This window comes from Pterocles gutturalis, unplaced genomic scaffold (assembly GCF_000699245.1).
Source record: "Pterocles gutturalis isolate BGI_N339 unplaced genomic scaffold, ASM69924v1 scaffold4751, whole genome shotgun sequence".
In the NCBI taxonomy this organism is placed as follows: domain Eukaryota; kingdom Metazoa; phylum Chordata; class Aves; order Pterocliformes; family Pteroclidae; genus Pterocles; species Pterocles gutturalis.
In genome coordinates, this window is record NW_010102817.1 from 13,916 (window position 1) to 26,408 (window position 12,493).

Sequence of the window (12,493 nt, forward strand, 5' to 3'; positions counted from 1 at the left end):
TGCTGCTGCCGATGCTTTTTATCTGTGGGTCACTGTAGCAGTGAGGGGGGGGGATCTGGGGACAATAAAATAGATTTAAGGGAAGGGAAAGGGGGGAAAAAAAATCAGTTGGGTGATTAGGGAAGAAAAAAAAAATAATCAGGCTTTTTTCTTCCCTGTTATGGCAAATAAAAAGTCAGCTCTGTGCGTCGGAAGCCTGGATAGGGAGGGATTACTGGGGTGGAGCGCAGGATTATGGAAACACCCAGGACAAATTAAAGAGGAGTTTGACGCCATCCTCCATGCGGTCCCAAGGGACTGGTGGGTTGGTTTTTTTCCTTCCCAGCATAGAGCTGCCCTCCCAAAGGGGAGCTGATGGGGGGGATGCCCTGGCAGGAATCCCACCTGTGGGGGAAAGGTTGTTCACATGGCTCTGCAAGCAGACCTGGGTGGGGATAAGGGATAAAACCGGTGTCACCATCGGGACGGGGAGTGAGTTAGGCACAAGCAATGCCTCTGGGACAAAATGCCTTGGGTTTGGGTCATGCTGCCCTGGACAAGGTCCCCAGCAGCCACTGTTCATCTCGGTTGCTGAGCCCAAAGTGTGAAATAGGGACGAGAAGGAGTTTAGACAGTACCTGGCATCTCCAGGGATTAGGATTTAGCCGCTTTGCCCAGCGGTAGGCTGTCTGCTGCTGCAAAGAGGATCCCTCCCTTCCAAATCTTAAGCAGCAAAGAAATTAATTTCACCTCTAAACGATGGGCGAGGGTCTTCCTCCTCTAAACCCCCTTTTGTCTGCGCTCCATGGCTTTGATGCTGGGCCCAGGGAAAGCGTCTGAGGGCAGAGCAGGATTTGGAAATGCCTTATCTAGCGCGGAAAGGCAGAAAATCAAGTGTAAATCTCTAACCATGGAGACGTTTAACTGACGAGATGGATGGCAGGGAGCGAGCTGGGAAAGGGATGCTTCTGTCTGCAGTGCTTAAATCAGGGGTTTCTTGTGAAATGCAGATTTCGGGGGGGTTTTCTGGGGGCAGGGAGGCGAGAGGCTCCCTTGGCAGCTCCTGCTCTTGCCCCCAGCCCAGGGGCAGTTCAGGGGGGCAGATCAGACCCCGGTGTCTAATTAGGTGCTGGCTCCGGAGTGTGTGTTTTACTAAGCCCGCGTGTTGCCAAGGGCTGTAGGAAACAGGGAGGATTCGACCTATTTTCTTTTTATCTTTTTTTTCCCTTTCTTGGCAGCTTGTCAGCCACACAATAGCGAGGGGATGAGGAGCAGCATCTCGCCTTGCTTGCTGGGGTACCAGAGGTCAGGCTCCAGCAAGAGCATCCTCCCCTCAGTGTTCAATATGGGGGTGTATTTTACAGAGTTCGGGATAAATAGCACACTGGGCTGTCTCGTGAGCATCTGCCTCACTTTTTGACATCTCCCTCCTGTTTTCTTGTGTGCCTGTGAAAGCATGTGTGGATTGAGCAGCTCTTTCCATCCTTCCCAGTCAGTTTTGGCTGGGAAGAAGAAACTCAGTTCTGCTCTTTTTGGTGAACTTTTAGCATGCAGGGAGCACGGGTTGCTGCTTTTTTGCTGGCATGGTGTTCAACTTTCCCTAAATACCGGGGATGGTGTGAGCATCAAGGGCACCGGCCGCTGTGCTGGGGGTTTAGGTTGGGAAAGCAGGAGGGTGGAGAAGCTGAGAGGATGCTGCACGTATGGAGGGACCTGTGCTCACCTGGTTCAGAGCTTTTAGTGATGGAGATGGGTCTGTGCTCCCAGGGACAGGGTTGCAGGATGCGGTCCCGTACGCTGGTGCGGTGCCCATGGAACAAGAGGCTTTGTTCTGCACCGTGCACTTGGCAGCCAACGGCATGAAGGCGCACGGAGGCTTGCAGGGGAAGAGCAGCATTAATGGAAGCACCCTGGCTCGGGAAACGGTGTTTCAGGGTGGCAGAGCTGGGGTCCCCTTGGCAGCTGGGCTCAAGCACAGACTCTTTCAAAGTCAGAGCTTTGCAAGGCAGGAGCAAACTTTCTGCTCTGCTCAAAATGTAGAGGGTTGCCTCTCTCTCCCAGGGACGCTCTCAGGCTTCACACTTATTATTTTTTTTTTTAATTGCAAGGGAAAATCAAGCACATCCAAGTGCTCAGACCAAAGAAAGAGAGAGAAATCAGCTGCCAGTCTCCAAATGCTTAAAACACAAAAGTGGGGAGGCTCTCCCATTCCCCACTTGCTGTTAAAGTGCTTGCAAGGTGGCAGGGCATGAGGGCACCAGTGTTTCCATGGATGGCTGGATTTTCAGCTGCAGCAGGGGCTAAACATGCTGTCGGGGAGGGGTTGAAAAGAAGACTCTGAGCATTAGGAAATGCAGAAGGAAATTTAGCCATAGCTTCATTATTGCTGAATTACAGCTTCTTTTCCCCCCCATCCTTCCAAAGACAGATGGGTGTCGAGGTGTGTTTGTCTTAGAGAAAGAAAAATTATTTCTCAAAAAAACAAAACAAAACAAACAACAAAGCCCCCCCAGCCCTATTCTGCAAGGGCAGGGAGAAAATAAATGGGGGAATGAGTAGCCACAAATATTAGCATTTCAGAGAGAGCTGCTCGATGGAGATTGTTCACCACCGGGCAGGCTTTAATAGGAGTGATAAGGTTTGCTTTTGTTCTCGGGCTCTTACTTAATCAGCCTGTCTCGTTGCGATTTTTCTATCGGCGCACTTCATCACACAACTTTCATGTGGCGAGTCCCAGCTGCAGCAAATCTTGTTAAAATAGCCTTGTTCAAACACGGGCGCCGGGTTTGTTCCCTAGAGCTGCAATATGGATGGATGGAGTGTGAGGCTGGAGGAATCAAAGGACTCCTAGTCCTGTGTATTTTATAATTCATTGCATAGCTAAGTTGCAGAATATTTTTCCTCTAACAAGCTTGAAGCCTTCTTCCATATCTAAAGGAATATTATCCAAGGAGGCATTTGGGCAGGGGGGGTTTAGAGACCCGCTGCTTGCTGTGTACCGTTTGTCAACGATTGAACAGCTTCCCTGCTCCTTATTAGTATTGCACTCTTGCATTTATTTTGTACCGGAGCGCTCTGCAAATAAAATTTTAAAAAGCTGCTGCTCTTGCCACTGCCTCGGTGTGCTGCAAGTGTCAGAAAAGAAAGATGATCGAGTCCTGGGGGGGTTTTGACGGTGAGGTTAACAAACACTGAAACAAAGCGTGGCGGAGAGCCTTTCCCTAATTGAATCCCTGGTTAATTTGGTCCTGCGTTTAATTTGCCCCCTGCTCCAGACGTTGGATGGTTCTTACTGAAAATAGCCCAAAACGTGCTTATTTATTTTTCGTTTTGATCCCTGTCTGTGAGTGCTGCCGGATAATTCAGTCCCTGGAGGCAGGAGGTTGCTGCGGGAAGCTGGAGCCGGGGAATGCGAGCGGAGCCACACAGACCCCTGTAATTAGCCGACAGCTCCGCGGGGTTATTTCCATCTTGCAGTTGGCATTAGTTGCACAGCACAAGCTGGGACCTGCCCCACGGTTGCCCGGATCAGCTGCTCACGTTGGCCCCCGGGAGGTGTTTGCCTCCAAACTTGCCCAATTCTTTTCTACTTGCCTGGATGTTTTTGTGCTTTTAAGGGAGCTGTGATTTAAATCCACTGAAAGCAGCAGCGGTCACCCAGGTGTCTGTAATCCAGAGACTTGAGCTGCCCAACTGCAACACTGTCCCTAATTAAACCTGCCCGTGGCTGGTAATGAAGATTAGTGCACAGAGGAGAGACCTCATTGACTTTCCATGTGCGGCTGCGTTCGCAAGGTTGAGGGTTTCTTCTCCATCCCGTGAACAGAGCAAACTGGGTCTGGGAACTGGGGAAGACAGAACCCCAATTCCACTTTGCAACAGCATGGTTTTGGTTTGGGTTTTTTTGGGGGAAGCAGGACCTATTCCAACCCATCAGGCCTGATACCACTGTGAGGGTGACACTCCTGGAGAGGAGCAAGCTGCTGGGGAGGAACAGTGGTGGTAATTCCATGCTTAAAACACTGCAACCAAACCAGTCCTTTGCGCAGGGATGCCAAACCGGATCTGCAAAAAATCATGTTACTGATGCGCTTTGTTCTTGAATTTCACAGATTCTTCCCCAGAAGTGCAGCCCAAGTACATCAAAGGTGGCAAACGCTATGGCCGACGGTCCCTGCCGGAGTTCCAGGAGTCGGTGGAGGACTTTGCCGAGGTGACCGTCATCGAGCCGCTGAGCGAGGAAGCACATCCCCCGAACATCACCCCCAGGGGCTGCGAGGAGGTGGGTGGGAAGGGGCTGAGCACTGGGTTGGGCTGTACCCCCGAAATGTCACCACTCCCCACACCATCCTAACCTGGTTTGGACATCCTTGGGGTCTTCCCAGTGAAGGCAATGCTCACCCTTGCTTGTCCCCAGGGATGCCAGACAGCACCTCTCTTGCTCCATCCCCCAATTCTGGGCAGGCAGGGAGGATCCGGGCTGGTGCGGTGACATGGTGACATGCACCGGGTGCCGCTGGCCTCCCCGCACTCCTGGCTGCCGCACAGGCCAGCAATTAAGCGAGGGCTGTAACGCTGTGGCTAATGAAGTGTGGGCTGGGAGCTCAGCGAGCAGAAGGAGCACGTTCTTGTCTATTAGCTCGTCTGCAAAAACCCGTCCACGGCTCCGGTGTTTTCCAGGAGAGGGGATGGGGAATGAGAGGCAGAGCTCCGCAGCAGGCAGCCGTCTTGGGACGGTGCCCTAAATCCAGAGCCACCAGCTTCTCCTTTCAGTCCTCTACTTTTTATTTCCCCAGCAAAAAACTTGTGTGCTCCTGCAGCGATGGAAAAGGCTGACCGCCCTGGGAGCTGCACAGCTCTTGGCAGCCCCCATGCCCTATGGATGCCTGTCCATATGCTTGCTCAAAAATCCAGATGTTTGGGGTTTTTTTCCCCCCATCTGATTTTATGATCAAAATTTTTGGCATTTTGTGCTTTCAACCCCCAAATCTCTTCTTTCTTCTCCAGAACAGAAAATCAAAAGGTGAAGAGTGGTTGGGTTTGGTGGCTTGCGTCAGCATATGGCCACAGCGGCATTTCCCTGGAGCGAGCTGGGCTTGTTCCAGGCTGCCCCAGTTTGCCAAGTATTGTTGATTCAGCGTTGCATGGTCAGGAGCGTGCGGTGGGAGTTTTCCAGTGGGAAGGAGAAATGCTGCTGCTTTCTCCCCTCCTCTGTCTCCTGGCTTCAGCTGTGCTTTCCTAGAGATGGGGGAGCTCTGCAGCCACCTGGGTAGGGGGATGCCCAACCCTGCATGAGGGAAGCAAGGGAGAAGTTTCCAGGTTTCTAGTGTCATTCCTATGCAGCTGAGCTTAAAATTAAAAAAAAAAAATCCTCAAAGAAAAGCTTTTCCACCAGAACTGGTTTCTTTACCCTGTTCTCGCCACCACAGGGATGCTCATCCATCTCCTGGTGCTGGCCACATGAGCTGCTCTGACCTTGAAATCAGCATTAATCTGCCCACGACCCCCAGGAAAGCGATGCCCCTGATGGAAAAGGCCACTCTATTCTTCCTCCTGTGTTTTAGCTGTCAAGGAGGTGTAAAAGGCTAGTTTATTAACAAGGTCAGTCAATTAACCCAACTGGTAGGTAACCATGCTGTGCTCCCTGAGTTGGTCTCCTGGTGGAAACTCTTGTTGCACCTTTTGGGGTGGAGGGGATGGTTAATTCTCCTGCAACTTGAGCAAAAACCAGGCTAAATTTGTCAAATCCCCCCTTTCCAATTTTATTAGCATGGCTATCTTGACTCTAAAAGAAGATCTTCTTGGTATGGATGGAAATTAGTTGCTTGAAGGTATTGGGGGGCCCCGGGGCTGAGATGCTGGGTGTTATTGAAGCCTCCTGATGAGTTGACTTTTTGGGGCTCAGCAGAACTAACAGCCTTTGCCCAGTTTTCTCCTGTTGCGTCTATAAACATACTGCTGCCTTCATTCCCTGAGCCTGCCGCCAGCCCAGGGTGTTTTGCCGGCCTGAGAACTGGGGCAGCGTGGCTTAATTGGTGCTTCCTTTCAACCGGTGCCAATTAGAAGGGCTCAGTCTCTGTCTGAGAGGCTTCCTTCCCCTTCTCGTCTTGGTAAACACGAGAGGAGAGGCTGGAGGGTTGGTCTGTGCATGGGATCGGCTGCCCAGAGAGGTTCCATGACCTCCATCCCCAGTGGCTTTCCTGGTGCCACTGGACAAAGCAATGAGCAGCTGGGTCTGAATTCAGCGTTGACCCTGCTGTGAGCAGAGGATGGTGTAGGGATGCCGGGGTTCCCTCTGACCTGTGTGAGTTTGTCCCCATGGATGCTTCTAAGCTAATGAGTATTGAGAAATGAGGAGCTTTGGTGGATTTATGGATGTGCTGCCGATGAAGCTGCAGTCGTGAAAGCACCTAGAAATGCAATGTGAAAGCTTGTGGTGGTCGTAGCCATGCATCTTTGGCTCTGGCTGTCACCTGAGCTTGTTTGTCCTAAACTCTTGATGCACATGGTGGGTCTTGTTGGGCTTTCAAGCCTGTGGCAGCCAAGAGCTGATCCAGTGTGTCTGGGAAGTGCCGTGACCTTGTTTTCATTTTGGTTTTGCCTTGTGTTACGCCTGGTGGTGCTCTGTGCGATGGTGGTGGTGCAGGGTTGGGTGGGAGCAGGTTTGGTGGCCGCGGGGTACCAACCCCACGCTGGTGGTAGGACAGCAGCACCCTTTGGCTCGTGGGTCCCCAGCAGTGATGTTGTCCCTTCAGCGCCTGCTGAAGCCACACATTCCCAAGACATCCACGCGTTTGCTTCTGCATAGAGTAGTTTCCAGCAAGGGATGGACGGCCAGAGCAAAACCTTCTAGGCTGAAACTCTTTGTCTTCAGGTCCAAATGTGAGGCTCCTGAACTGCAACTGTCCTGTAAAGCCAGGATCTGCAGATAACAGCTCAGGATAGCATTTGCTCCCTGCAAAAGTGCATTTATAGTGGGACTCTGGTGCTTTGCAGCTGAAGGCAACTGGCAAAGTGGGGTGTGGAGACTTGTTATCTTTTGGGGTCTGCTCTGGCTGCTCAGATTTCTGGTCAAGCACCCAGAGAGGGGAAAAACGGGGTGGTTGGTGTTGGTGCGAAGGCTCACCTTGCTGCGTGCGAAGCCGAACAGGCTCAGCGTGCGCTCCTGATCGTCATTTTAATTAGCAATATATTCTGGCTGAGAACAAAGGTCTGTCTTGCTGAAGCAGATGGCAGGGGGGGAGAGAGGTTGCTGCCTTATTATGGGGAGAGGCCACGGTGAGCAAACGGCACAGGCTGCAGATGCTGGAGGGCGGCGAGCATTGAAAGCTGCGGCCATCTGCTCCTCAGCCCGGCCAAGCACGCGCCTGCCCAAATAATAATGCATTCCTGGGTTCTCCGTTCTCGCACGCAGCCCGCCGATGTGTGACCCCCATCCAGCTGTAGCACCACCAGGGCTGGGGAAACAATGCCATGCCTGACATCGGGATGCTCCGGCCCCCCACGCCCCCCCCAGCCCCTCTTTGTCCTCCTGCTGGCGGTGGCTGACCCTCAGCCCTCGCTGCACAAAGGAAACCACTCTCCCTCTGCCACGGGGCTCTGGCACAGGGAGGGGAGGTCACACGAGCTCCCCAGGGGTGGCGGCAGTGGGTTACCAGCCTGCAGCCCCTGTTGTGTTCAGCCTCTTCAGCTTGTTGGTATTTATGGAGTTACTGTGTGCTGTGGTTTGGGGTCCTTGCTTTTGAGGCACGTCCTTATAGAACCACAGAATGGTTTGGGTTCGAAGGGACCTTAGAGATCATCCAGTTCCAACCCCTGCCATGGGCAGGGACACCTCCCACTGGACCAGGTTGCTTAAAGAAGTGGGAGAGTCTGGTGCTAAATGGTTTAGATCTGATTCAATATAAACATATATGTTGTTTCTCTATAAATGTATATAGATTGGTTCTCTATAAATATGTTCCTTATGCAAAAAAGACTTGGACACAGCAGTGGACCCCCCTTTCTGAGCATCATTGCCTTGGTGTCCCCCCTCCAAGGACAAGGATCAGAGTAGGGTGGTATCTCTGGCACCCAAATATACCTTCTCCCAGCAGAAAGTTGTCTGTTGCATATGTACAGGCACTTGTGGGCTGGGATGGCATCAGCTCGTGCATTTTTGGGAACATGTGCTCTTTTTCTGCCTTTGCGGATGGTAACGTGAGGGTGCCTGTTGCCTCAGCTCCTGCTTTTTGTGTGCTTGTCCTGATGGTTTAAAAAACTGGGAATCTCCCACATGAATGCCTCGATGGTGGTGCCAGCAGGAGAGCACTTGTCTGGGCCAAAGTCTGCAGCTTTCTAGTGCAATATTATGTATATTTTTTGGCGTTGTCCAGAACATCCAGCCCTGCCTGGCTGGGAAAGCGAAGGTTAAGCCCCGCTCTCCATCCAAGGCTCTCCCCAGTTCCTGCCCGGTGAGTGGCCCCAAAAGCAGAGGGGTACATCGAGGTGCCACAGCAGCTGCCAACAGGAGGAAGCAGCAGAGCTAAAAAAAAAAAGTCCAATGACCTAATCCAGTTCCCATGGTAACATTGTAGATTAATGGCTTTTAGCTGTAATCTGAATGAGATGTATTGAACTTTTCTATGATGATTTAGAGCCTCTTTATGTCCTGGGTGACTTTGACTTCAAATCCATCAGTCACGTGCGTGGGGAAGTATCCACTTGTAACACTGGAGAAGGAACATCTGCCGATGCTGTTGCTAAAGCAGAAATTAATATCACTGAGCATTGCATGCGAGTAAATACCCTCGGCTGGTACAAGGGTGGCAGAGACAAGACAACATGTAGAACATGGGGAAATCATTTTAAACAACATACTTCTGCCCTGCTCGTGGCGCTGCCTGAGCTGATGTGGTATTGCCACAGAGGAAGTACGATGGCTTAAGACCAGTAAAGAGTATGTTTGGGGGTTTTTTCGTGTGTGGTTTTTTTTTTTTCTCTCTAGCTAGCCTAGAGCTACAGTCAGTGGAGGTGTTTTGGAGTGGGCTTGGCTGCGTGCGGGCTGCTGGCCCTCGAGCTCTGCGGGCAGGTGGGTGCCCCTTGTCAAAAGGGAAAAAGCATAAAGCAGCAAAAGCTTCGTTTTCCAGGTCACATGTGCTCTGGGAGCAGATGTTGTGGATTCTCTGGGGAAGAAGCTGTGGATGCCCCATCCCTGGAGGGGTTCAAGGCCAGGCTGGATGAGGCTTTGGGCAACCTGGGCTGGTGGGAGGTGTCCCTGCCCATGGCAGGGGGTGGCACTGGATGGGCTTTAAGGTCCCTTCCAACCCAAACCATTCTGTGATTCTTTGTCCCCATCACGCTTATGGGTTCATTGTAAATTACCTGCTGTGGATGTGTGTCCCCTGGTGCACAGGTCACCCAGGCTCTGCCTCTGATGTGGGTGACACACGGAGCAGGGCCATGGGGTGGCGTTGGCTTCCAGGGGTTGGTTTCTGCCAAGGAATGTTTGAGACTCAAAGAGTGCTGTGCTCGTGTCCTGGCTTGCAGGCTGGCTCTGTATTGGATCTGCAGGGGCTGCAGGTAGCCATTCTGCAATGGGAAAATAGGGTGCTGGAAGGAAAGGAAAACGCAAAATCAAGCAGTACCTATATGCAGCTCGCACTCTTCCCTGCATCATCGTCATCTCGACCATTAATACATCTAAAACAATCAGCTTGGATTTCTTGGAGGACAAATCCCTCCCTCCCCATCAACCTGCCAGATTTGGATCTGCCACCTCTCATGGGTCATTCGGGCATCTTTCGCCGCAGCTGTGGGTTATCCCCACTGAAGCACCTTGCCTGCCAGAAATGGGCAGCATCAAAGGGCCGTGGATTGCCAGCCCAGCCTGCGGGGAGCAGGGAGATGAAAGCCTGACAGCATTGCTGGAGCCCTGTCGCTTGTTTGATGCTGATTGCAGAGTCTCTTTCATATGGGTGATGTCTTGCAATAGTAATAACTCAGAAACCTTTTGTTTTCTTCCCAGCACTGGAAGACACGAGACAGCGAGGAGTACGAGGCTGAGGGTAAGAGCAAACAGCAGCACTTGTATGGGTTTATTCTCTCGTCAGCTTTGAAGCTGAAATCAGAGGAACACACTAAGATGGTGTCAGACCAGCTGGATGTGCTGAGCTGTAGAGAGCTCAGGAAGGCGCACATGCGGCAAGCAAGCCCCGAGATGGGAATGAAAGCTAAAGCGGGGCTCCTTGGAGGGCATAGTCTTGTGGTTTACCCTCTCTGCCCTTTTTTCTTCCTCCTGTCCAGTGCAGAGGCTGCTCTGCTGTGGGTGCTCCTGGTCTCCCCAACCCCAGCTCCCCCCGAGCAGCAGCTGGGGCTGGTCCTGGTCCTGGTTCCCTGTCCTGTCCCGGGGGCTGCAGGGTGCTGCCTGTAATGGAACACGGTAGGCACTAGATGTCAGCACGGACCAGTCATTAACTGTTTCCTAATTGTCCTGGAAGGGAGAGCAGGGAGACCCTCAGGGTGCAGAGAGGCTCCTTGTCCCACCTGGACACAGCTTGCAGGGCTTGGGGACTGAGCAAGGACAGCAGTGGGACACGTCCTGCTCTGCTCTGGGATGTGGCCAAAGATGTCCTACTGCCGGTTCAGGCAGGGATGCTCGAAGGGGACCCAGCAGTATGAGCTGACAGTGTCACAGCGAGCTCCTCCGAGTGCTGCTCCTGTCACCGGGCTGGCAGGCGATGGCACTAACCCTCGGCACAACCCGCAGCACGCAAAGGCGTGTTTATAACTAAGTCATGCAGCTTGGAATTGCTTCAACACCTCTTCCGTATGTCAGCTGCTCTCTATCCCCTACCCTGTCCAACAAGACCAAGTTTTTGCCCTAAAAGCTGCTTTTCCAGCCCCAGGATGAGGTGGCAAAGCCAAGGAGGTGGCCTTGCAGCTGAGCAAGCTGTTTTGTGTCTCATAGCTCTTCGAGCGTTTCCAGCGGGGTGACACTGCACTCCAGGCATTTGCTGGAGGTAGAGGAAATGCGTTGAGCCGAAGGCTATTGTTTATTTTTCTTCTTTCCCTGAAGGAATGTTTGGAAGTACTTAGATCAAAACATACTCTGCAGTTTGCATGCAAAGGGGATGGGAGTTTAGGCAGCTCTACCTGGGACACTTATGGAGACCCACAACCACTGAAGTTCATGACCTGGTCAAGGTATATATGGATATGCAACTTGCTCAGTCCTCTCCCTTGATCCCACAACTTCTCAGAAGATGAGGGGTCCCTTCTCCATCCATGCCAGGAGCAGAGCTGGCAGGGCTGTGCTTCCCTGTGCTTCACCATGCCACCAGCCCAGGTTGGCCACTGGACTCATCCGTGTTCCCAGAGATCCCCCTGGCCATGGTCCTGGCTGCGGCTCTCCCCGCGTCTGGACGCGGCGTTCCCTCCCTGTGGTGGCACATGCAGGTTAAGCATGAGCAGGATCTGCTCCTCCTGGTAGAGTCCAATGGCCATGCTGGTGCTGGTAGCCATGCCCCAAAATCACAAGGGTGCTCTGGGCAGGATGAGGTCAGGCAGGTGGTCTGGTGGGATCTGATGAGCAAGGAGAGAAGCTCTGCCCACCACAGCAGTGATGTGCAGAACCCCCAGGTCTTCTGGTGGTCACTGGTGTGCAGCGAATGGGCAGCAGCCAGAGCAGTTTCCCCCCGTTTCCAGGGCAGCTGCGCTTCTGGAACCCAGATGACCTGAACGCTTCCCCTGGAGCATCGCTGCCCACCCCGGACTGGATAGAGGAGAAACTACAGGAGGTCTGCGAGCACCTCGGCATCACCAGGGACGGCCACCTGAACCGCAAAAAGCTCATCTCCATTTGTGAGCAGTACAGGCTCCAAGCGGCGGCCGGGGAGGTGAGTGGCCACGGCATGCACCTGGGTTTTACTGTGGCCCCCACAAAGTCTGTTCGGCGGTTGACCACAAGCCTAAAGCACAAGTGCTGGTTAACAGGTTTGCTGCTTGGAAAGCGGTTTTCAGCTCCAGCTCGCGGCTTTTCAGCGAGTTTGTTGGTGTCGAACCATCAGACGTGGGAGGCTGCTCTAGGAGAAGGCAGCTGCCAGCTTTGCCGATACCGTAGCGTGCGTGTCTTCTCATGCAATCGCGGAGTAAACTGGAATTTAAAAACATATCCTAGATTCCAAGCATGCCTCCTTAATCCCAGAAATCTTCCAGCTAGACTGTAAATATGGGTGAAAATATTCATATATGGTTGTTTTTGTCTCTGAGAAGGCCTGTGGGCAGTTTCTGTCCTCCAGGAAGAGTCCACAAGAAAATTATTCCTTTAGTAAAAAAAAGTCTACTGTCAATTTAGGATTTAGTTTAAAAAAAAAAAAATACTCAGACTGTTTTGCATCTTAAAATAACATAGCTTGTAATCATTTCCTTCGTAAAACATGTTTCTGAGCAGGTATTCCTTTGCAGCATTTGCAACAAAATGTTCTCAGTATATGAAAGCAGAAAATGGAAAAAATTTTAAAAAAAAGTAGACAAA

At 52.1% G+C, this 12,493-nt stretch overlaps 1 protein-coding gene across 1 annotated transcript in view; it reads left to right on the forward strand.

Annotated features, from left to right (window-relative positions):
* Window positions 1–12,493, forward strand: part of NIN (ninein (GSK3B interacting protein)) — a gene marked incomplete at its 3' end in the record, with an annotated part of 37,146 nt that overhangs the window by 8,533 nt on the left and 16,120 nt on the right. Inside the window, exons 3-5 of the mRNA XM_010086429.1 lie at window positions 4,092–4,261; window positions 9,986–10,025; window positions 11,665–11,855. Coding sequence (XP_010084731.1) covers window positions 4,092–4,261; window positions 9,986–10,025; window positions 11,665–11,855 — 401 coding nt within the window. The remainder of the gene's footprint in view (window positions 1–4,091; window positions 4,262–9,985; window positions 10,026–11,664; window positions 11,856–12,493) is intronic.